At 40.3% G+C, this 26,976-nt stretch overlaps 1 protein-coding gene across 9 annotated transcripts in view; it reads right to left on the bottom strand.

The window, feature by feature from the left end:
* Magi2 (membrane associated guanylate kinase, WW and PDZ domain containing 2) overlaps nt 1-26,976 on the bottom strand; it is a 1,405,204-nt gene that overhangs the window by 246,912 nt on the left and 1,131,316 nt on the right. For all 9 annotated transcript variants that reach the window (XM_021191616.2, XM_021191614.2, XM_021191615.2 and 6 more), the window contains one exon: nt 494-1,132. In XM_021191616.2, coding sequence (XP_021047275.1) covers nt 494-1,132 — 639 coding nt within the window. The remainder of the gene's footprint in view (nt 1-493; nt 1,133-26,976) is intronic.

The raw sequence follows: 26,976 nt of genomic DNA, 5'->3' as shown, positions 1-26,976 counted from the left end.
CATTCATAGGAGCTGGCTGGCTTCCCCTCTGCTGGCCTGGAACTCCATATACAATGTCTAGTATTGTTTTCTTCAGAAAGCAGGCTTCTCAGTAAATCAACAGGCACGGACTGAGATCTACATAACTGACCTTTGTGATGAAATATAACATGTCCATAGCTGGAGCTTATTCTTTATACTACAATCCATATTGCTATGTTGCTAAGCCTGAAAGTACTGGTATCATAGTGTTCAATGTAAGTAAGGTAAAGGGAGCATTGCAAATACTCAGAAATCTGGATCCCAAATTCATGTTTGTCTCTCTGCCTTTTATCATCATCATCATCATCATCATCATCATCATCATCATCATCACCACCACCACCACCATCATCATCATTATTGTTATTGGCATGATTTTATGCCAGTCTATAGAAAACTTCACTTGAACAATATTCTAAAGAATTCTTCTAATCTACCCACACATTGTGCTTCACATCTGTATTCATCTTACCTCCTCGATGGATGATTAAAGAAGTCTCACTTCCAACGGGGCAGTCCTTAAGAATATCCACTACTTCTGTATGGCTCAGGTTCTGTACATTCTGTTGGTTGATCTCAACAATGAGGTCTCCTTCACATAGCCCAGGGCATCCCTGAATGTCAAGGATTTGTTTCACCCGCTGTCCCGTGGGACTGTCAGCAATAGTAAAGCCAAATCCCTGGGCACCTTTCACAATGGTTAAGGTCATAAGTTCAGCTTGAGTGGCTCCAGATGAAGCCATAGACACATTGTCGTCATGGACGGGTGGTGGATACGTGCCATCTAGCTGGCCGTCAGCTGGCATGGAGTGCAAAGAATGAGGTGGCCGGTCTGTAACATCTGGGACCGACTGTGAGGTCCGAGAAATGTATTCCAAGTATGTTTCATAGTTATGTCTTCCGTTGACCATCACCGGAGGTGGCCTCTCCATTATTGCAAGGGGTGGCACCATGCTGTTAGCAGGATCTTCAGGGTCAAAGGGCAAAGGGTAGCCACGACACAACACCAAGTTGACACTCTGACCAATAGGAACAGACTGGAAAAGTTTGACAACATCTGCATGAGTATGTCCAAGGACACAAACTTCATTAATATAGACAATGACATCACCTGCAAAGAAAAAAGGAGAGATTGACAACATGAGGTAAGTTCAATTAACATCAACATAAAGAAATGGAATTATTTATGAGAACACTGAAAGAGTTCTCTGCTTCTCAGTAAACAGTGAGAAATCTGTTACAGTAATACTTCAGTTCTCTGTAGGTGACTCAAGGACACAAAGGTCTGCCAATGGTAGAGTGGGAAAATGCTGAATAAAGCCCTGCTTGGTTATTCTTCAAGTTCAAAAACAACCTCACACTCTGAATCAGGAAGAAAAGAAGTTAGAAGAATTTGTACTTTGAAGAAACATACATTTTGTTTTTCTTTTCTTTTTCATTTCCATTTTAGTGTAACTAAGATAAAAGAAATTTCAAACTGTTGAGGAGTAATAGCCATAAATTTTGGATGAAAAAGAAAGTTCTGGTATTTGAAGGTTTGTGGAGGTACGGTGTGAACTGAGTGAGAAGTGAAGAAGCAGGGCTTGGCACAGTGGTAAGAGTGCAGTCACCACGGATGGTGGGGACACAGGACCCTGCCCGCCAAACAGGGAACTGCTGTGGACCCAGTCTCTTATCTTGGAAAGTTATTTCAGCAACATTTGTTCTCTTTCTCAAGTGAGTTGTCACAGGCTTATAGAAGTCTACTGGTTAGAAGCAAACTTTATGAACAGAAATGCTATGAGTACAAATTATTCATTATAAAATATAACCATTAAAATTATTTCTTCTTTAAATGTAAAAGACACAGTTGTTTGAGATAATTGTTTTAAGGTTTCTTAAATTATACATGAATAACCACTTTATTTTTGGAGCCTGGTTCTATCATGGGTGGGTATTTTTATCTTCATGAACCATAATACTTGAAAATTAAACTTGAAAATTAAAATTGTGACTGATGATGCTGAGGAACATATCAGGAAGTAAAGCTATGCTCTTGTAGACTGTCAGAGGGCAAATCAATAGACATCTATTTATTTACTGATGGAGTTTTGAACTGCGTAGTACAAGTGGCCAGGGATTTCTCTCTGAGATATCCCCATCCACCAAGACAGCAAACATCAAAAAATTAAAAAAACTAAATAAGTTTGTAGGTATATATATTAATCCAATGTACTTATAAATGAGTAGTTCTAGTAGTAAAATTTCCTAAGAAAAATGCCCTCAACATCATTGGTTTGATTAACAGCCATTTTTACTAAATGTGAGGCAACCAGAATTCTAAAGAAATAGGTAGATAGGTAGAAAGGCTCCACAGATATTGTCAAATGACCCAGGGTAGGCTAGCTTTTAGAAAGTTCTGTAGCCTATGTGAGTAAAAGGAAGAAAATACCTTTGCACAATGTTGGAAAGGATGCTGAAGCATCGAACCCATACCTGCAGACTAGTGGCTCTTCCTCTTCTGCTATTAGACTTTCTTGCTTGAGTGGAGCAACTGAGAATGCCTCTGCATCATTTTAAACTAACTTTATTCATCTCAGAGTCCTAGAAAAGTGCCAGAGCTAGATAGGCTATTTTCTCTCCTCCACTCCCCATCTCCATTACAACCTCTGACACTGTTTGGTGCTAAGGTAATCCTTAATAGGCCAGGAGATCCCACATGCTAGATAATTGCTCTACTACTGCATTGCATCATACCTTTAATTACAGTTCCCCAGATTGCAAGGAGGACAAATATCTTATGTAGGTTTGCTCTTGGGCACATATCATCTTCTCTTCCATCTATCCATCCATCATCTATCCATCCATCCATCCATCCATCCATCATTCATTCATCCATCCATCCATCCATCCATCCATCCATCATTCATTCATCATCTATCCATCCATCCATCCATCCATCCATCCATCCACCTACCCATCATCCACCAATCATCATTTTTCATCCATCCATCACCCATCCATCCACCATCCAGCTATCCATCCACCTACCACCCATCATCCATCCATCCATTAATCTGTCCATCCATCCATTAATCTGTCTATCCATCCATTATCTATCTATCTATCTATCTATCTATCTATCTATCTATCTATCTATCTATCTATCTATCTACCAACTGTCTATCTATCTTTATTCTGGACCCAACATTTTCTGTGTGTTTAGGAGACTGCATGGTATAGGGTGATGACTTGGGATAGTGATGTAGAAGACTGAGTGCCAGGAGTATCATTTACTAGGAATTTGACTTAGCAACAGGATATGACGATTTCTTTTAAATGATGAAGAAACAGAATACTAATTTATGATTATCTGGGAAATAACTAATAACTAGACAATATAGGTGACAGGCTTGTGACTGTACATCTTTATGAAAATATGGTTGCTACTCCTGTAGCTATTTGTCCTTGACCATATCCTTCTGAAAAACTAGGGTGGCTTAATTAAGATAATCCCACCACAGTCATAGCCAAATGATTATAGAAGTGATTGATTCTGAGTGACCAAGTAAAAGGCAGGAAGGTGATAGATGCCACTTTACTCTAAGGCTGTCACTAACTTTAATCACAGTTGACAACCCCAGGCACTTAATCTTTCTGTTCTTCTGGTCTTCTCTAGGAAAAAAGAACTAGTTCTTTTCATGCCTAGAGAACAGTTATGTGGTAATTAATGAGAACTATTTATGGTTCTTTGCAATACTGCCTTTAAATATGTACAAATAGTTTCTACTCTATAGGTTTTTAAATCATCAAACAAGCAGCTGATGAAGAATACTGTATGATTCTCTTTACTGAGGAAAAACAAATTTCTGAAGGTAAAAGATTATTGAAAAGCTATCTAATTCCTTGACAACATTCAGTTGCCCACTTTATAATATATATACATGCCCAGATAATGTGTCATATCAAAAACTGCTAGAGATGGTGATCTATGATTGTGCTTGTTTAGATGGAGCGGACGAGGCAGGTTATTCATAGACTGTGCTGTATGAATATCATTTACATGCTGTGAAACAAAACAGAAGCCACCTGGCGTGTGTCACCCTACAGTGTTCCAAGCCAAGTTCTAAGATAGACTGGATTTAAGAGCACAGACAGGGGGCTAGCTCTAGTGCCAACCTGCTTGCCTGCTTCAGAGGGAGAGTTGTAAAGGAGTCACTTGATTTCTGAATCTGTTTCTTCCTTCATAAGCTGGAAATTAAAACATTACTTTCATTTCTGCCTTTTCAGGTCTACTGTGAAAATGAGATCTTGCTGGGAAAACATTTTTACCAAGGAAAGATTCTCCATACAAATATAAGGATGAATTTCTTTGGAAAACTTAGCACATCTTTTTATTGCCTGGAAGGATTCACTGATATCTCCATTAGACATTCACTTACAGCCTGATTCAAGACAGGCAATTCTAGAAATATTGACTTAAGGTCAGATTGATGTGACAGATGAATGTGGTAACCTCCACTGGTATGGTCTCATAATGGTCTGGTACCCAATCATGGGGTTTTTATGTACAGGTAAGAGAAGGGGGGGGTTAAAGCTATTGTTCTATATGAAAAAATGTTCTAAAGTAATTTGGTTCTTTCTTAGTCATGGAGATAAATATATATCATTGGATATTTCCTGGACACCTCATCATTTTGGGAATAAAAGAGAGCATTCTTGACGAAGCATTGTTTAAATTAGAGTTATTTTTATGCTGAGTCCCTCTACTCCCACATTCTTTGAGTCACTGTGGACTAAAGAATCTCCCTTTTCCGTGTCTCTCATGTTGGATCTGCTTTCCTTAAATTACCTCTGTGGACCTGACTAGAATGATTAACTTCTTGATCAATATTCTTCTTATAGTCTGTTCTCCTAAGTTAAAAATACTTGGCAGCCATACCTGCCACTTCCCACCCTTTATCTACAGTCCGTTGACCTCATTTCTGTCTTCTCCACCCTGCAGATCACCACTGTGGTTGATCAGAACTCCTACCTTGAAGCTCACCATGAAGTTGGAATGTCCTATCCGCTACCCTCCAGTTTAATGGATATGTTTATCTCAACCCATTCATCTCTTTTCCTACTTTAAGGACATATTGTACTGTTTCCAATGCAATCTCTGTTATCATATGCTTGTGGCTGTAAACCTCAGACTTAGCTGTATCATTGGTGTTCTGCTCTTCTAAGCTTTCTGTACAATGTGTAGAATATTATATCAGCATCATATTGGGAATTCTTTTCATATTCAGTTGATTTTCATTGAATAAAGTGATGGGATAAGAGGAAAACTGGAAAAGATCAAAACTGAAATTAACACCTCCTCATTAGTGTTTCTAAGTTTTTCTTTTAATCAAATCAGATTCTTTTGATAAAAGAATTTTCATCAACCCTGTCCATCCTACCAATTACATACACTCTATATGAAACAAGTTAATTCTTCTCCTTACCCAATATGATTTATTAAAGTGTACTTTCTTGACCTCGTTAATTTTAATAGTATTAAAATATTATCATGACATAGAATTTGATTATGTTCTGTATCCACTTTTATTGTTTTATGATGATCACAAACACCTACACATCATTTTGCTCCCATTCACATTAAAGAAACGTGTTTTCACTTCAGGAATGGAAGCACACTGTGGTTGGTTGGGCTAGAAGGCTCAGGTGGAGACTAAACACATGACTTGTGCTTGTAGCCGTGTGGAGAACACATGTCACCCATGGTTTAGCATCTCAGCACATGCTCATGTCTGCCCCCAAATGGGAAAGGCCAGGCCATAAACACTCAAAAAGCAAACTGGTCAATGCCATTTCCCCTGTTTCCAGATGAATTTGCTAAAATGGTCCAATGCCTTTTTTTGCTCAAAAGTTTTTCCTTATACCTAAATCTAATCACTTCAGCTAAAAAATTTCTATTTCTATTCTTACAAAGACAGGAACATTATTCTTTTGAAAATAGTTTCTGAAATTCCTACAAAGTCTCTTTAAGATGAAAGTTACAAAATCAGACTTCAGTCTGAGGAGAATTCCATCTTGGCAGTAGATCTTGCCATAGTTCTGTTAACTTATCTTGAAGATAGCACTATTGTACATGCCAATCAATTTGGGTAGAGGAATAAAAATGGGTGCCTAAGTTATGGGAGCTATAAAGGTATTATTTGAATATAAAGCATCATAAATGACACTGTAAATGAAGATGAGGTGAAACATACTTTACACATTAAAATAACTTGTCTTTATGTTTTTAATTTTTTTTATTGATTCTTCTCTCCTATAATGTACCCCAACTGCAGCTTCCCCTCATCCACTCCTCCCATTTTCCCTTCCACCTCCCCTCTCCTCCAGATTCACTCCTCACCTCTGTCTGCCCACCCCCACCCCCTGGAAGTACAGGCCTCCTGGGGATGTCAGCTGAACCTGGGATGACAAGATACAATCAGACAAAGGACAAACCTTCAGGTGAAGGCTGGGCAAGGCACCCAGGAGGACAAACAGGGTCCCATGGGCAATGTGTACTAAAGTCATGTGTGTCATTAATGGAAAACTTCATTGCTTGAAAGTCATGAGGTGTTGATTTTTATGCAGGTATGCCAATAACTAGCAATAATTTCTGGGGCTTGGTCCTTATTTATTTTTTAATTTATTTAGCAAAAGTTTCCATGTATTTAATTGCTACGAAGAGCCAGGCATCATGCTGCAAACAGAACATCAGATCGGATAATTACTGAAGGTTTTTTTTTTTTTTTCATTAAAATTCTAAGGCAGGAGCCTTTGACTCAAGTTCTTGGATTATTCTTAAATTTCCTCCCTCCCTCCCTCCCTTCCTTCTTGCTCCCTCCTACCTGCTCCTCCCCTTCTCCTTTCTTCCCTTCTTCCCACCACCTCTGCCATTACACCATCTCCATCTATTCCAGGAGTCTCTCTGTAGGAGTCTCTAACTGTGTTTTCTGGTGTCACAGTAATGACCAGGGGTGGAGGAGGGAAGGGAAACCACGTTAGCTTATCGGATTATAGAGTCTGGTAATTGCACCTCAAGTTGACTCTGGGGAGTGAGTAGGCAGGCCGTTTCCAATGCTTCTTGTTTCTTCTGGTTGGGACTGCTTCAGTTCCCAGGAGAGATGAGATGTGTATAATTTTGCATACTGAGGTATCAGTGCCAGAGGCTACAGAGTACCAGACACCACCTGGTGTTGGCTTCCTTGTGAACTTGCTGCTAGCCCATATGCTCAGCATACTTTTTCTCATTGTCTTCCAGTGCCTGGTGATTAGTCCAGTACAGACTCTCCAGAGCCATATCCAAGGCCCGTAGTGCGTATCCTCTCATCTCTCACCTCTTACCATGAGTTCTTGGCTGTGGCTAACCTGTACATTGAGTTGCCCCTCCCCCAACACATACAACCCCCCTCCAGCCTCTGTGCTCTCTATCCCACATTTGCTTTTTATTTCTTGCTCACTAACAAACTGATGGCCATCTCTGAGGCCAGCTTCATCTTTTTGACCACCTTGTAACCATCTCTTATTACTTATTCCCAACAGCACAACCTTCAGTGGCTGAACCATACCACCAGCACATGTTGATGCCTCCAGTCAGTGACTTTATTTTAATATTTTTAGTAGTCATCTGGCGTTTACAACCCTCACCTGATCTAATCTTTACTTTATACACAGACACTGAGCCTGGGAAAGGTTAAGTAACTTATGAATTCACAGTGATAATTAGGTCAGAATCAGATACCAGAACCGGGCCCTTAATACAGGTGTTAAGAATTTCAAGCAGTCCAGGCTATATTTTGACTTAAGGATATTTTTCAAATTACTATCTGCCAGGCTGCTGGGTAAAATATCTTCAGTTCGTGAGTGTGAAAATTGAGAGATGAACTGCAGTGTTCTTTTGATTGGCTAAGTTAATGGAGGGAGGCACTGAAGCAGGTAATTATGGACAGGGAAGTCCACGGCAATAGCTCATCTGTTTCCTACAGTCGTCTATGATACATTGTTTGGAAGGGGGCTTAGGGCATGCTGAGCTGGAGGAGGGACAGGACCGCAGCCTGCAACACTCAGAAACCACTGTGATATATCATACACGCACATATGTGTTAACATTAGAAACGGTAATTTCAAAGATGCAGCTTCAAAGGTCCTGCATCAGATACTGTGCATAGCACTGGGTGGTTTCAGTGGCACCATGGAGACACTAAATAGACAGATCTCTGGAGGCTTCCTCAGGACTTTCTACAAAAGCATCTAATGACTGCAGTATGCTATCTGTAGGCAAAGAACATTGTGTATAAGCTCATCCATAAGATGATACAGTAGCCATGTCTCGAAAGAGGGAAGGATATCTTAATCACATTTTACCACTTCTGCTCTATGACCTGGTGCAGATGTCTGATTAAAAGCTTGCCTTACGAAGCTTTATGTTTGATCAGCACACATGCAACAATTATTCTCTGACAGCTGTGTGATAGTCCAGTGATCTATTTACATTCCCTCAGTGTTTGGCATTGAATGGTGTGATGTATTTAAATCCTGGAATTTTATTTTCTTGAAGCGAACATAAGAAACACATTGTAAGGGAATCTAAAGAACTGATTATATGCTGATCTGGCAAAGATGAAACAATATTTCAGATAAAAAGTATAGGCAAAGCAAAAAAAAAGCAGCACAGGGTGTTTTTTTTTTGTTTTGTTTTTAAAATTATTATTGCAAAGTTCGCCAAAGTATAGGCTTTCTAAATAACCTGTTCACTTCTGGAATTCCATAGCATAAATAGTGAGTGAATCAGTTATTTCTCAAAAAGAATACATTGCATTTTAAACAACCAAGTGACAAATACATTATTGGAGGAACCACATGAAATGCAAAAGAATCTCCCTTGAAATGAACTCAAAGCCCCAAAGTTAACAAGAGCATAGTGAGTGCTTTCTAGACTTTCCCTAAGTGCCGCTGCGCAATGTGCACACACATCTGGGCTTAGCTACTTATACTCAACCAGCCACAACCACAACCTCCCAAGCTATGCAAGTATCTTGTAAGGGCCTTCAGTGAACAATAGGCAACGAACATGGTTGTTTTCAAACAGAAGTAGCTGAACAGGCACAATTAAAAGAGCCTCTCTGTCTCGGTCTTTGTGTCTTCTGTGTCTCTCTCTTGCTCTTTCGCGCTCTCTCTCCCCCCTCCTCTCCCCCCCCCACTCCTGCCTCCCCATGTAGGATAACTTGGAAGCATCATTTTCTCCTTCTAGTTAGGTCTGGGGGATTGAGCTAGAGATTCTTAAAGTTAATGGCTAGTGCCTGTACCCACTGAGTTATCTTGCTGACTTCCTATCAAGTTTAAAACAGAATTAGCTTCTAGGGCCCAATGTGACATTATTTTTCATTATTATTTCATCTTGCTCTAACTTACTGTATTAAGTGACTAGAAACTGACTCTCCCCTAGCCCCCAGAATGATGAGGTAGCTGGCTAGGGAAGAGCTGGGGGTTCTCTCTGGGAAGGTTCCCAATAGTGTATTCTATTTTACCTCCAGTGGTCAGCTGCATGCCGCTCGGACTGAGCAAGAACTAGGAAGATGGAAAGAATGGAGGCACCTATTTCATTTCACACTGCTGCCTCCTGCCAAATGGTTTCATGTTTTTGTAATTGTGTGTTTTGTGTTTGCTGCCTGGCCTACCCACACTTTTAAGATCTGCAGAACACTGCTTTCATCCTGAGGGGGGAAAAAAAAAGATTTGGTTTTTGATACTGTGAAATCGATATAAAAGAAGGCAGGGAAAAAGCTCCATTTTCAGCCAGACAACAATGTGTTGAGTGCTTTGCTTGAATTGCTTTTGGAAAATGTACTGTTTGCTCTAATGGAGCCGGGTGCTGATCCTCGGTTCCCAGACTTGGATGGGGGATGCCTTCTGGTGGAGCTGCTGGGTCAGCGCTTTTGTGCCTTCATCTCTATCACCCTGCATCCTGACAGTGCTCCGACCAGTGTCTCCACTGGGGGCCAATTAACCATCCTTAACTGGTAGCATACCACACTTCCTTATGTTGATCTACTTCTTCCTTCATTTTTGAGTAATCACAAGGCCCCTGCTGCCTTGTAGAATGAGGGCTGCTAGAATATTTCTCCTGTATGGATTTTAGAAGTGGTGCAGCATTAAGTTGTCAAGACTGATAAAATGGCAGGCAGAAAGAACAAATTATCATGCTAGGAATTTGACTACATCCTACACACACACACACACACACACACACACACACACACACACACACACACACACACACACACACACACCCACACACACACACACACACACACACACACACACACACACACACACACACACACACACACACACTCACACACTCACACACACACACACACACACTCTCTCACACTGGTCTAAAGTTTGATGTGAGAGCCCTTCTCACTTCACAGGGGGATAGAAGATGTAAATCTTTGTGGACAAACTGTCATTGTTCCAATCTGGACCCTTTGATTCCCTATTTCAGCCTTGAAAGAGCAGTATTGTATATGAGCATCCAGGAGTCAGCTTGCTCAATGGGCCACATACACTAAGACCTGCCAATTAACAAAAACTCCTTCAAGCACATGGCAAAAAGGGAAAAACTATCTTGGCTTCACTGAGATTTTGGAATCTGGATTTATGTGGAGAGAAAAGGCAAAAACATTGCAGCAATTTCTAATATTGGACAAGTGGGACTTCCTCTGGGGGGCATGTACCTCATTACTCCTCATTGTGTGAGATACAATACATAGATTTTTTTATGGGACAAATAATGCTATTAGTCTAAGGGATTTCAGGAAAACATGAAACAATTTTGTTTCATTCTCAGACACAACAGACAAATGTCATAAAGAAAAACAATCTAACCACTTGCTGTTTCCAATGTTAAAATTAATGTAGCCTACCGAAGCGATAAAATTAGAGACTCACACTGGAAAGTGTAAGCTGCCTTGATCTACGTAGCATTATTGATCGTCCATCTGTATATTTGTAAATCAGATCTATGTGTTTGTACTCTCATATTGCTATCTATGGGTTATAATAAAATTTGTATTCCAGCAAAATGTAGTTGTAAGAGAGTCTGAAACAATAAAATAATTTTCTTTTAAACTTAAATAAATACTTTCATAATTATATCACAAACACTCCATACTAAGTTCCTGCAAATCACAGTAAAATGCAGCAATCATAAACTTGTGGTGAATAAAAATTTTAGAAAGCCATTTGTTTTTTTGGGGGGAGTCTAGCTTGTACAACACAGTCTCTTAATCTCTTTCTGCTGATTGGATATACAGTTGGAGCTCAGGGAGCAATGATTAGTGGATAATAATGACAGCTACTATTACGTGCTGAGTGATGACTATATGCTAATCCATCACTACAGAGACACGATCTCCTTTCAGTTCTTAAAATAACTTGATGGAGAACACATGTAGCTTAGAGACCTTAAGGTCCACAGCAACAGAACAATTACCTGTTACATCTTGATGTGTTTGTCTTATAAATGTGTGGATGTCTACTTACATTTATGACCTTAAACATATTGACCTTAAGCCCTAGAGTATAAACACTTGTAATTTTGTTTATCTAGTCTTACCTGTTTGATTGCCTGACCTGCATAGTCTTTTGACATAATACTAACATACCTGATTATTATGGCACAACAGTCTTGTTAATTTTTTCTTAAGTTACAATTGGATTAAAAAAATTGCTTAGTGACAGAATTACCAAGTTTGAATGTTCTATTCAATGAGGCAAGGAGATTAGAAAGCAATGAAAGGAAAGGCTCCAGGTTCCTAAGAGGGCCACTACAGAACAGCTCTCAGGTCACAGCAATCCAATAAGTACAGAGACTAATAAAAAGTTATTTGAAGGTATTTTATAAGATTTTTAGCTTTGTAAACTTGGCTGCCATGAATTGGAAGTGCAAGCCCACTAGAATTGCATATCACCAATTATTGATTATAATGAGCAATGAACTGTTTTTACTAAGTGATATTGCCAACTGATGAATAATCTTAACTTCAATAGGCATAATTGTAGTCAGGGCAATCAATCTACTGGTTAGTTATATAACAGGATCCATTTTGTTAGATCTAGAACACAGGGACATATGTAACATTTCAATGCATTTTTAACTTTGACTGCATGGACACACTAACTCTTCTACATAAATAGTAATTAATTATGGTTGAAGGCTTGTGATTGTTGCTCATTTCCATGTTGAAGCCTACTCATGAAGCAGAGAGAAAGAACATGAACTGATATTTGAAATCTCTAATTTTCTAAGCTCCAAGGAAGCAAGAGATCTAAGAACCTAGCCAATGGATAATATAAAAATACAGTCAGCAGATCATAAATATTTATTGCCACATCAAATGTCTGTTAATCAATCCTTCAATAACTCCTTCAACATAAAATGCTTGAGTCAAGATATTGGCAAAAGCATTAATTAAAATTCAGATTTAGCTTTGAGAGGATAAGAATTAGGAGCCTTGCCAAATATTTTCTGCTGTCAAATATCTTTATCTAATTTTTACCTAGTTTCATTCTTCCTTTGGGTTTAACTGAAGTTTTAAATTGTTCACCTACTAAGTATGCAAATGTCATCTTAATTCTGACCGTGCTTTTACTTAGATTTCAGAGAAAGACTCCAGCTAAGAAGCAGATTTTTTTTTAAAAGCTGTATTATTTCTTTTACTGAAATACATGTCTTTGTTCAGTCCAACATTTCTTATAGCTTTAAAAAAAATTGAGATAGGAAAGATGCACTAATAATATTTTAAGTTATTACTTTACTCATGGCAGGTGGTTTATGGTCAAGTAAAGCAATATATGCCAAAAATAAATGGAGTTATCATGTGCCTTTTATGCTCTGTGTGCATGAAATACAATGGCATTTTTATTTTCAGCATCTCACCAACTAAAGGATTACTTATACTGTTAGCCTCATTGCATATGGGGATGTTCACATCACTGGTGTGCATAGAATTTCATGGCAGGGAAAAATTAGATAAATTATGATATATGCTTGGTAAATTTTGATGCAAAATAGAGGGGACTTGCCAATATTTATGGGTAGGGTGGAAATAGAGATTCAATGTTTAAAGTCATCACTATAGACATATTGATCTTATGGGCTCAATGCAGATTTCATTTGTTATTATTCTATGGATTTCACATTAAAGAAATTTTTAAAAAAGTAAGTATATTCATTAATATTTCCTTAGCTTTATTAACTTAATGAGCAACCAGAGTTTTTAATTAGCATGAGCTAACCAGTGTTTCCCATACTATATTGGTGTAATTTTAGGCATAAAATAATTTTAACATTTCAAAATAAACCAAGGGACCCAAATAAAATGTATGGGTCCCTTTCACATGCTTTGCAAAGACCAAAAATTATAAAAATGATCAGGATATATCTTTAGTACAAAAATACCATAAGCTACAATCTAGTAAAGAAAGCTAGCATATGTTTACCATGATAAAATATGTAATTTGTGTTCAGTATTCCAGTGCAATCTTAACAATAACCAATGATCAGAAAAGTACAGAACAAAATAAAAACACATAAAACTTGGCATCTCTTCCTTGTGGAGTAGAATTAAAAACAGATGATGCTATTTCTCATTTCTTTAGCAGGCACCATTTCAGCAATGGCAGAGCATAAGAACTCAGGCACTTTTGCTGAGTATGAAAATGAGTAGCCACGTAGTATGTTAAGCAAATATGCACTGTAAAGAAGAGCTGCCCAAAGGTGCCATGCGTTTTGGGAAATCATGTCAGCGAGAGCAGAGAGCGTGAGGGAGGAAGTCAATGAAGAAAGCGAGGAAAATGTGCTGTGAAGGAGCCCTGTAATAACAGGGCCAGAGGATGATGGTGTTTGAACGGGGGCTGATTGCCTGTTTCCAGCATGAAGGGAACGGGCATTAGGCTGAAAGTAGCCATTGATTTCAGCAAGTGGATACAGTCTATAGACATCTTAGAACTTAGTATCAGCAGACCATTGAGAGTAAGAGCAAGTAATAAAGGATTTCTCAGGGTAGTGAGAAAATAGAGTAGGCTGTCCATTGTGCTGAAGAAGCCTGACAGAGAATAGAGTGAAATAGCAAAGGAACCAAAAGCAACAGCCAGATGGGAAAGGAAAAGATAAAGAAGTGGAGCAGAGAGTGCAAAATACCGGGAAGAGTGTGATCCAAGACCCGAGGCCGTAAACGTGAGAGATATGAGCTGGACGAGCGGCTTGAAGTTCAGCTTCAGAACAGAGGAAACACCCTTCCCTTCTTGACTCTGGAAATGATGACATTTAAAAAGAACAGGAGCAATACTACAATTATCTTTGCTCTCATTTATATCATGAGAAGATTCAATTTGTTATCTCAGCAAGATACGATGAGAGACTGCAACCGTGCAGAGTGGAACAGTGTCAGTGGATTGTGGGAAAAAAACTAGAAAAGTAAACTTTCATTCTAAAACTTTTCAGTGTTCTTTGCCCTGGTGTAGAGATTAGTGAGTGAGTTCAGTGCACTGCAGAACTCACGGGTTCTCCAAGGGCCTCCAACCCGCAGAATAGTTAGTTACCCGAGTGCCCGGACTATATCATGCTTTTATAAAGCCATCTCTTAGCCACCATCTCTCATGTAAAATAATTTACTAGAAATTATGTAGGAGAGTGAATGAGAGTATTTGCAATAGTTGTCAGGTGACTTAATCATCAATAGGTTGTTAGCTACACTTCACCTATTTAGGCTAATAAAGAGTGTGTTTGACACATTATCAGTCTGACCTTGTTTCTTGGCAAATACTATCTGAAAGTATTGAGAGCTATACCTCTGCCAGCCATTACTTTCAAGGACGGCTGTTGTTATTCTCTTGGAAGCAATTAACAGGCTGTCATACAAAATAATATGGACTCTGTCCTGAAATTTTTTATTGAACAAGGTCCAGAAAAGAAAGTGTTTCATACTCTGAGTCATGAGACACTTCTCAGATATTTTCTACTTTATATACAACCTTAAGATATTTAACTATTAAAAGAATGGATTGGCCTAGGATATCATCATCATCATCATCATCATCATCATCATCATCATCATCATCATGATGTTAGAGACATGGTTCATGAATCCCAAGCTGGCCTTTGAACTCATTCAATAGCCAATGTAGCCACGGATACCTTGAACCTCTGACACTTTTGCTTCTACCTTTTACATGCTGAAAATTCAGGCATGGGCAATCATGCTTGGTTTATATTTGATATCACACTAAATGAACCTAATCTCATTTGACCTCGAAGTAAAATTATCTTCAAAAATTCCAAATTCAGGTCCATGTCTTGATTGAAAGGAGGGCTTCAACCCACTTTCCACCTTGTGCTAATATTGCTTTGCTGGGCAATGGAACCTGATGCCTAGGGCTTTGACATCATCAAGCCAGGGTTTGACATTAGTCAAAGCATCATAAAAGATGCACTTTGGTCTAATATCTGGGACTTATTAGGGATGAATCAAATAGTCACTGAACCACTCCTCTTTAAAATTTCTTACTGTAAGAATGCCATCCTTTAATATAAGTAAAAAGGAAATCATAAAGCATTTTAAAACTTTTTTTATTGATTCCTTAATTTTACATCATGTGCCACAAGTCCCTCTATATCTGCCCTCTGCCCTTGCAATCTCCTCAAGAAACCAAACCAAACCAACCAACCAGCCAGCCAGCCAGCCAGTCAGCCAAGCAACTAAGCACGCAAGCAAGCAAGCAAGCAAGCAAGCAAGCAAGCAAGCAAGCAAGCAAGCAAGCAACCGACCAACCAACCAACCAACAAACCAAACATCCATCTCGCCAGAGAAGCTATGGCATATCACACAGTACACCCTTCTGCCCAAACAGCTTCACTTGCAAATGTTCATTGCAATGAGTCTGGTCCAACGTCTCTGGTTTCTGCTACACAGTCAATACTAGATCCCATTGAGACTCCTCTTGGATATCCTGCTGTTGCCTTGTCTCATGGAGATCCTGCAGCTTTAGTTCTGCAGGACTAGCCCCTTCGCATGCATGCTCCAACAGTGCATAGATGAGGTAGACGTTCAGGTGGGCCAATTCAAAGCCCTGGATCTGAGCCTGAGTAGTAGTTGATTTGATCAGCCTACCAGCTCTCTCACAACTATGCTACCAGGGTTAGCTCTCCCCCTTTGCCTGAGAGGGGCAGAGCCAGTACTCCTGTCGGTGGCAGCTGACTAGGGGCTGGACAACTCTCAGGTGCCCATGCCATCAGGGTCAGCTCTCCTGCACTCCCCAGGTAAGGGCAGGGTCACCTCTCCTATTCTCAACCCCCTGAGTTAGGTCACCTGTGCCCTCTCTATCAGGGCCAGCTCTACCATGCTGTCCAGGTGAGATGCTGGGCTGCCTTAGGACCAATTTTTTCACAGTGCCCAGGCAGGGGATGGGGCCAGATATGCCACCTGTTACAGGTGGCAAGAGATGGGTTTAGGTCTCCTAAGCTAATGTCATTGGGCAAACTTGTCTGCATCTCTGCTGCCAGGGCCAGTTCTACTGGAGTCACTTTTCTGAGTACTGCAGGCAGTGTGTGTGTGTGTGTGTGTGTGTGTGTGTGTGTGTGTCTTCTCCTGCTCTAATATCCTCAGGGCTAGTTTTTTCATTTTTGCCTGCATAAGGCCAGATCTCCTGGGCTTGTGCACTTAGGGCAAGCTCACCTGCATCCCTGCCACCAGGGTCATCTCTACTAGGCTGTCCAGGGGAGGTGCTGGACCTGCTTTTCTGAGTGCTGCAGGAGGCAAGGGGTGGGGCCAGCTCTGCTCAGACATCTACATGGCCCTAGGTAGCAGACCAGACCAGGGCTGCTTGCATGACCAAGGACCCAGACATGGCTAGCAGAGGCAGGGAATTCACCATGGCCTCAGGTGACAGCTCAGGCTAATCACACCAGGCCATTCCCTACCAAACCTTATGTCTCCAGTTCTGCCTCTCTTCATAGTGCACAAACTATTCCTCTTCTCACCTGTCCCTCCATCTCACACTTGCTCATCGTAGTGGTGCCTACATGTGTTATGTCAGCAATGACATCTTTTAAAAGTTGGATGGTTAGATGTCTGTCCAACCCAAAGATTCCAAAGGAAATAATTCCCTGGCCAAAGTTAAACACAGCACAGAATTCAACAAGGCTCATGTAATTCAACATGGAGTCATCTAGTCTCATGGTTGAACCACAGCCAACTAGAGAGATGAGCAGCTAGGCCAGTGATGAGAAGCCAACACATCCGGGCATCGGTCAGCTGTGGTGTCCACTGTGCAGTCCTGCTCTTCTTCCTGGGCGAGGATGCAGATCTGGGAGGCACAGCGACTCACACAGTGATTGGCTTTCCCAAGGGAAGAAGGCATGGGACCACTGGCACTTGTGTTTGTTACTGGCTCTATTGATGGACAGTGGAATTCACCATTTCCCAAGGAGCAAGAACAACAACAGCCTTAGCATCTCCTGTTCGGCCTCTCTTCATAGCACACAAACTACTTGGCTTCTCTTCTTTTTTCCTCTCTCCACTAATTACTTGCTCAGTTCCCACCATGGTTGGGCCAGGCCTGGCAAGGAAGGGCCTGGATATGGACATCACCCTTAACACACACACACACACACACACACACACACACACACACACACACACACACACACACATTCAGCCAAGTTTGAAATCAATGGGGCTTTCTTATTTGATACAGGTTTATCAAATCACTCTATACCATTTTATTTCAGAATAAGAAATTGTTTATGTTTATTTCATAACACCTATACATAGTTCACAATGCAGATATTTGCTATCTAAGCAGGGTTGGTTAGAAATTTGTAAGATAGTTACACATTCATAAAGTACTCATTTTTCTAAAGTTTTTCTAGAAAAGGTCAGATAGTAAATGACTTTGATTTTATGAGCTATGTGGTTTCTGTAGCAATTATTCCACTCTTTTGTGTAGCACAGGTGAAACAACAGATAATATAAACAAATGGGCATAGCTGGGCCATGCAAACTTCATTTATATAAACAAGGGGAAGAGGGGACTCATCAGTTACTGTTTGCCAACCTTGGTCTAAGGGAGCGTCTTGGAAGGCCGACAGCATTACCTGACTGTCTTTGGAAAACATTTGGCCCAGGGACTTCTGGAGGGACTGGAGTCAGGGTAGAGAATTATGAAGAGACCACCCACAACTAAACGAGTCTCAGTTTCCAGGGTACCGTTCTGAAGTTACTTTAGGAGCATTCCCAGGGCCCAACAGTTTATGTAATACACCATTATAGATCATTCTTCCTTAGGGGGAGACATGAAATAACTGACATGCAAAGCAATTAAACAGCACTACAACCTCATTTTTTGCAAATTTATTCTCTTGAGCAAGCTCAGAATTCTTTAAGGAGTAAAAAGAAGGGGGAGAAATTCTAGAAACTGAAAGCCAAGTATCTAATCCATTAAATATAGTGTTCCTAAAAGTGACCAGTACTTAGCTGGTGTGTAGGTCTAATCATTCCTTCAGGGACACATGAGCAGTCCTGGGCCTGCTGTCATGCACTTAACAGCAGCCTTTCCTCTTGAGCCAAGGGAGTAAGGATTTATACTGTTTTGTCTGAACTCACTCTAGCTATGAGAGCTTCAGGGCAAAGGAGTGCTGTGGGTGTTGATAAGTATGGGTGTGGACACACACAGACACACACACAGACACACACACAGACACACACACACATAGACACACACAGACAGACACACAGACACAGATACACACAGACACAGATACACACAGACACATATACACACAGACCCCTACACAGACACACAGAGACACACACACACACTGACACACACATAGAAACACACACAGAGACACACACAAAGACACACACATAGACACACAGACACACAAACACACACATACACTGACACACAAATACACACACACACACACACACACACACACACACACACACACACCAGTCTGTGATTTATTTTCTCCCCATATACAGAGATCTACACAGAACCCACAGCTTAGGCATTTCCAAAGCCAGTCCACACCTATCCATTTGGTTTCATCAGCTCCTACCTGGCCATTCACACCTATCCATTTGGTTTCATCAGCTCCTACCTGGCCAGGTCACACCTATCCATTTGGTTTCATCAGCTCCTACCTGGCCAGNTCACACCTATCCATTTGGTTTCATCAGCTCCTACCTGACCAGTTCACACCTATCCATTTGGTTTCATCAGCTCCTACCTGGGCAGTTCACATCTATCCATTTGGTTTCATCAGCTCCTACCTGGCACTTTCCTTTCTTGCCTCCCACTGAGGTGCCCTAGAGGCAGTTAATTTAAGGATACAATTCACCTCCTTGCTAAAGTTTTATGCCTGACATTCAAACTGGACTCTTAGCCTGACTTAATCTACTTTTAAAGAATCAGTTTCTGATCCATTTTGGACATCAGAAAATGAAAATGTAGGCAGTTCTATTAAAAAAAGAAAACAAACAAACCAAAACTTAGAAATGCATGCTGTCTCCTGGGTGCTGCTCTGCCCAGATCCAGTCAGGGTTTAGGGGAGGAAAGAACAAACCCTGTCCGGAGACTACTGTTTCCTGCCTTCAGAGGCTGGCTGGATGACAGCACAGTGTGTGGATCAGTCTTTAGATAGCTTCTGAAGTGTTGCATTCGCTTCATAATGTTCGTCTCTGAGGTGATTCAAGCATGGGTTACTTACAGGCAAAAATAAACACCAAAATTCACTGAACTTCGGGGAAGGCAACAGCTCAGAACATTGGTTTTAATTTGACTTCACATGTATTTTTGTCTTCAATGGGTACACTGGATGGCTGCTTATCATCCAATAAGAGCTGGATCAATCATCAGTGTACCAGTTAATTAAGGCACTTTGGTTACATGGAACAAGACTCCTCTGCCTTCCTCCAGAAAACTGTTCACGTGTGAGGAGTTAGCTAGGAATTTCTCTGAGCAAAATTATGCTTTGAATTCCGTTCCAGAAATAAGGGCAGAAAACACACACTAAGAATAAACTGGTTTAAGATTTTAGAAGGCACACTTTACAGTTGAATTATGATAGATATGGGCAGAAGCTGGGGCGTAAACAAGTGCTGGCCAGCTGACTGTGGACTCTCTAAACGGTTTAATAGCCTGCAAGTAACTGACCACTTACAAGGCAGCTTTTATGAGCCAGGATGGAATGAACTCACTGAAGCTACAGCCTCTATCTAGACTGTAGACTGAGACACACGGGTATTTAACAAATGTTGCATCCAGCAAATACTAAAACCCCACAAGTTAGAAAATGCCAGCTCTGATTGAGGCATCTAAAGAAATCCTAGTCTATTTTTGGGATTCGTTTGCATGCTTAGAGTTTTGGTATATTGGTTATGTAATCTCAGTGAAGTATTCTACCTCCCTGAGTTTTCCTATGCCTACTATTAGCTTGTCATTCTGCCAGGCATTCCTCTGGCACTGTGGTTAATAAAAACAGATGATGGCCATTTTGTCCTTGCTAAGTGCCAGACATTGTGCGGGGGCTTAATGTGAGCTATCCCATTTGACCCTCACAGGAATACTATGGGGCTAATCTTATTGCCACTACTAGATAACAGTGCTAATTTTCCCCCTGACAGTGGCTACGTGGGAGACGAGGCACCTGAAGTGTGGAGAGTAATTTGCTAGTGGTCACCAGATCATGACTTCCCAGTCATATTTACATCTACCTGCTTGCTTCTCTATTCTCAAAGCTGAGCACAGATTCTTCATGGTGCTTATGAAACATCATGGAGCTGGTTAAACTGTGGTTTCTGATGAGCATCTCTCTGGGGGAGTGCGACATTCTGCACATGTGATAAACTTCCAGATGATGCCCGTGCCATTGGTTTGTGTAACAAGGGTCTGAGCCTCAGTTCAGCATTGGGTGGCATATTAGAAATGTTCATACAGCTTTCATGTCTATGTCACACCTTATGTCAATTCAACCAAAACTTCTGAGGCAGAACCCAGACATGAACATTTTTTGGATGTCCTATTAAAAAATATGTTCATTTTATCTTTTGAAATTATAATTATACCATTTCCCCCTCCTTTCTCCTCTAAACCCTCTAATCTATATCCATCACTTCTTTCAAATTTATGGCCTATTTCTTTATTAAATCGAATGTATGTATGTATGTATGTATGTATGTATGTATGTGTGTACAAATTTCTAAATGTATAATATGATCTGCTTAGCCTGTATAGTGATACTCATATGCATGTTTTCAGGGCTGACCATTTGGTTTTGGATAAGCACTTGCTGTGTTCTTCCCTGGAGAACACAGTTTCACCTGTTTTTGGCATCCTTGGTACCTGTGGTTCTTTGTCCTGTGTTGAGGCTTCCTGGGTTTCCCCAACCATGTTAGCATGTTGTTTTTCTTATTCAACTCATGCTTAGCAGCCATGTTACCGAGACTTTATGGCTGGAGCTTCTGACATTTAAGACACACAGTCTCCCAGAGCTCCCAGGAACTAAACCACCAATCAAAGAACACACATGGATGGGTCCGTGACTCAATTTACATATGCAGCAGAGGATGACCTTATCTGGCATCAGTGGGAGGGGAGGCCCTTGGTCTTGTGGAGGCTTGATGCACCAGCGTAGGGGGATGCTAGAGCAGTGAGGGAGGAGCAGTGAGTGGGTGGAGGAGCATCCTCATAGAGCAAAGGGGAGGGGGAATGGATGGGGAGTTTGTGGAGGGGAGACCAGAGAGGGAAGGGGGACAGCATTTGAAATGGAAATAAATAAAATAACAAATAATAATAATAAAGACACACAGTCTCATAGAAAATTCCATGTTCCCCTGGCTCTTACAGTCTTTCTGCTCCCTCTCATTCAATGATCCCTGAAGCTTAGGTGTGGGAATTTTAAAGACTACTAAGTAATTCTATTACACCAATGTACTAGAAATCAATTTAGCCATTAAAGATTAATACTTGAAAAAATTGTGTTAGTGGAGTTTTTACATAAACGTTGTATGTCTTGATCAACTGATTGTATGCAAATGGACTAAGTTCATAATGCCAAATGAGTTCCTTATGATGGGTCAGAGTAAGAGTTGAAAAGGACTATAGCATTGAAATGAGTAGGATTGTCATCACTCGTGTTGAGATTACAGGTATTCACGCGCTATTAGAAGTTGATACATCACTTCCTGGGGGAGGTAGCTACTTCATAGCACGAAGGAGCACAAGCTGCAGAGGATCCAGTATCTGAGAGGTACCTAAGGGACATGGTGTGCTACTGTGCAAGATATTCAGTAACTGTGTTCCAGAGGAAGTGACATATAAGTCACATCTCCAGGTGGCACCTGGCAGGATATAGAGGAGGAAGATGTACTCCCCGAAGAGAACACTTCTTCCCCTGGAACCAGTCAGCCAGTTTCTGAAGGGAAAGAGGAGAAGGGCTTAGATTAGAATGAGAATCATGGTTTCAGCTGCAGAGAGTGACATGGAACTGGCTGGAGAGAAGTTTTAGAAGGTTATTGAAACAGAGAGAAGAATTAGTTTTGTTTTTGTTCTATAGCACAGTGGAGTAATTACTGATTTAAATGATCTATCTATCTATCTATCTATCTATCTATCTATCTATCTATCTATCATCTATCTATCTATCCATTCATCACCTATCTTTCTGTCCATATATATGTAATAACATATATATGTAATAATTGTGTATGTGTTTACATATGTTATGTGAAATTCATAATATATAACTTAATATTTGAAGGGATAGAATTGCTTATTACTCTGATCCAGTCATTAAATATTATATATTCATAATACATCCCATAAAGCTCTGCAAATATTTACATAGTGTATCTCACAAAGATGTACAAATATTATTTCTTTATTAAAACAAGAAGATCATGGTCAGAAAGAAACAAAATCATGTACTTATAGTAGTAGCGTGACATACATATTTGACTGACCTAACACGAGAGTTTGTGTAGAGTTTATCCCCAAGTGGCCATGTTTTATGAAAGAGAATCCTGGATCAGTAACTGTAAGTGTATGAACAATGTAGTATCAGGCTACAATTGGTAAACTGGGAGATTATTAGAAGACATTGTATTATAAACTAGAGGATTGTTCCCTTTTTCCTGTAATCCTTAAGAAAGGAAGTGGTGTAATCATCTGTTTTAAAAAGAATAGTTAGGGTTTAGGTGGACAACTTATATTTATTGGAATAATGGACAATTAGGTTGTGAGCTAAACCATGTGAGAGATAATATAGGACAGGGGATTTCTGAGGAGCAATTGTCCACATTTATGCAATGTAGAGTCAGCAAGGGTTTGTAGAACCAGTTTTTAGAGTTTAGCTTGGAAAGAGGGGTAGATAAGCCTGCTGTTACCCAGGCAGAGAATTCAGAAAGCAAGAAGCTATGGGGAGAGGCAGAACAGACACAAAGTGTTTATAAGGTGGGGTGTCTTGTATATAATGGGCACCTTGTGTCCTGTGGAGAGGAAGGTATCTGTGGGGGCAGGGGAGGAAAATGGAGCAGGTGGCTCTACAATTGGGGTTGTGCCTGCCATAATTAATAGGCTTTGTGAAACTATGAGAAATATATTTCAGTATTCAAAAACCCATATTATGGTCATAAAAAGAGCCAGCCTAAATGAGTTTCAATAAATAAGTCACCTAAATTTTCTGTACTGTTACCATTTATAAGGATGTAAGTCAGGATTATAATGTAGACTACAGGTATGTAATTTCTTCCTGTAACCAAATGTCAGGCTGGAAGAGTAGTTTTTGGCCCAGTAGCGAGTATTTTAACATGGTCTTTCCTTTCACATATGGCGACTATATAAAAAGTGAGCCTGTTTTAAAGCAGAGTGCATGCAACGACTAATCAACAACTCTGATTGGTTCGCTGTGAAATGAACCCCTATTGGCTGCCCATTCTGTTTTTGCATTCGAGGGATTTAAGTTTTGCAGTCTGAAATACCTTCCTCTCCAGGCGTGCTTTAGTCTTCACAGAACCACTTAGCTGTCACTTAGGCAAGAGAGAAGCCACTACACTGACACTTTCATCTCACCGTTCCTGAAATAAGTGTGCACGAACCCAGGAGTGTTTGACTTCAGTGCGGAAACCCCCATGCCAGCAGAGAAGGAAACGTGGCTATGTGTGCAACTCCAGCCACACATTCTCACGGTTCAAGAGGGATGACTTCACTGGGACTTCTTCTCCCAAGAGACAGTCAGATTTAATGTGTAAATCTGATATGATAATGTAATAGTAGTCAGCATGAAAAATAATGTTTAAATAAAACACTTTGTCATTCTAGATTTAATAAATTATTTGGATTTTGCCAGCAAGTCTCAATGTAAGTGGAATAATCATGCCAATTCAAAATTAACAATTACATTCTACTTGCTCTATTTGGTATTATTCACATTTCTTTTTGTCCCTTGTTTTAATTCTCCATGTGTTATTTGTCACTTTCTCCATGCTTTATTGGTACTTTGAAAATACCTCAGTTGTGCCATATTATCATGTTGTATCTTAATTTTCAAAACAGTGATTTTCCCAGTGCGGGAGGAAGCTTCTGTGTAGTCATTGTTCAGGTAAGTGATAGATTAAGTATGGCACCTTGAATAGAAAACTAGCAAAAATGACATATTTTAGTGTATTCCAAACAGGGACATCTTCCCAGTTTCGATTACTTTTTAATACTTCTTATTGTACGTTTATTAGTTAACATGACTCATCTGTCTGTCCGTCTCTTTCCCTAGCCCTGTCCCTCTTCCATAGGGTTCAGCATGCTATGCACACGCTTTACCACAGAGCTGTACCCCTAGTCCTCGTAACTAGCATTTTAATTTCTATATGGTGCATGCCATCTTTTCAATGCGTAGGAATGACAGTAGTTCAATTCTGTCCCATTTTTAAAAATTCCTCTTGACCGAAACCTAGTATTACCGAGGCCTTTTAACATTTGTTGGAGAAATCTATTTAGAGTTGGAAATTTTTCTGACCAAGGAGAGTTTTAGGAAAACTCTAGAAACAGGAAATCTACATTCTATTAATCATCTGATCATCAACAAAGCAAGTAATATATATTCCTTGAGTTTTGCAGTTTTTTTAGTCTTCACAGGGGCTGTTAGGCTTGCTTTCCTCGTGAAAGAACCAACAATCTTTGGTTATCTATTGGTCATGTTTAATTCTCCGATCCATGGCTTCTAGGTTTTTGTATAGCACTTCAACATTTATTTTGGCAAAATGGACATGTTTTCTCCTAGAGTAACCACTCCTAGTTCAGGGATGGTTTCCATTATGATGGGTTCGAGAAAGCGAGCCCTGCAAAGATGGGTAGATGGATTGATTCTGTTTTCTCTTTCTCAGTTGCTTCCCTTCTATTTGTGCAGCGCTGTCTACATTGACTATAGCTGTAGGACTGACTAGGCTATGTAAATACATACATCTCTTTAGTGCTATGTCTTCTGAACCATTAGGAGAGAAAAATGCAAATTTGTGCATTTGAGTGCTCACATGTTGAAGGCAGGATATCGTGTATCTGAGTTAGAAATCTCACATGACCACTGCGGGCATGAGAGCTCCTTCAGTTCCATTGTTTTGTTCATTGACAGTACACGTTCCTCTCACTGTTCATTTTAAACAAACTTCTATACTTGTTTTCGGGAATACACTATGCTTCCAGATTTTTTTTATAGCAATTGCTCATACAAGCCTTGTTTAGAAACTCTGCTATTAAGGCACCATTTGACCATGACTGACAAGCTCTCTTCTTTTCTGCCTGACCTTATCTGGGGAGCCTGACCCTCACATCCAGTACCTAAGGAATGTCACTTAGTCCTTGATGAAATTACAGCTTCTATTCCCTTTCTCCTGACTAATAACCTGTCCAGCACGTACCTGGGATGCCTCCTTAATGAAATTGTGGCATTACCAGTACCTTAATCCTCAGCCAATGTACAGTCACCCCAAAACCTTCCTACTCTCCAAGGTTCATATAGCCTTTGCGTCCTGAATAAAGAGCACAGGCTGTTTCACTAAGGGCCATTCATGTAAGAGAGCTGCTTCACTGAATACCATCTAAAACCGCTGTAACACTGAAATCCTTGGAGAAGCCCCCTCCCCCTCCCCCAGCACTCACACCCTGTCTGAGATTCTGCTGACCTTCCCATCCTGGGCTCTGCTCTATCCTTTACCAGCCTTGTGTGGAGCGATGTCTGGATACTCCAAGGGAGAAAGCAGAACACAGAACCATATAGTCTCTTCTTTTTTTCTTTTCTTAGGGCCCCTTTCTATTTTTATGTACTCTCTAGATTTCCTCACCAAAATTTACATTGTTCAGTATCAGAACATAGTTCAGGAGGTAACAGATCTCCCTCCCTCCTAAATCTATATGACCAGGAATCATCTGCAACAAACTCCAGCATCATCATATTCGTTTTCTAAACAGTTATCCATCCTGCTCAGAACAAAATCTAGAAGCTCTGCCTATAAACTCTTACATGCCCAAACCCATTCTCTCTCTATGGGCCTCACTGCTCAGATTTATCTCTCAGCTTAACTGTGGTTCTTGCATCAGACAAAGTGTAGCCCCTTTAAGGGGCCTGCGAAGTTTCTATTTTCCCTATTAACCTTTTCTTATTTCATGTCATTTAGATATATTTCAACTATCTTGCCCTGGAAGAGACTTTCCAATCTGTAGTGGCTATTCCTTGTTGTCAACTTGACTATATTTGAAATGAACTACAATCCAGAATTGGAAGGCTCACCAGGGTGGCACACACCTTTAATGTGGTCTACACCTTCTGCTGGAGACCATATAAGGACATTGGAAGAAGGGAGTCTAGCTCTCGCTCTT

Source organism: Mus pahari, chromosome 2 (genome assembly GCF_900095145.1).
Source record: "Mus pahari chromosome 2, PAHARI_EIJ_v1.1, whole genome shotgun sequence".
In the NCBI taxonomy this organism is placed as follows: domain Eukaryota; kingdom Metazoa; phylum Chordata; class Mammalia; order Rodentia; family Muridae; genus Mus; species Mus pahari.
This window is presented reverse-complemented; position numbering and strand designations above follow the sequence as displayed.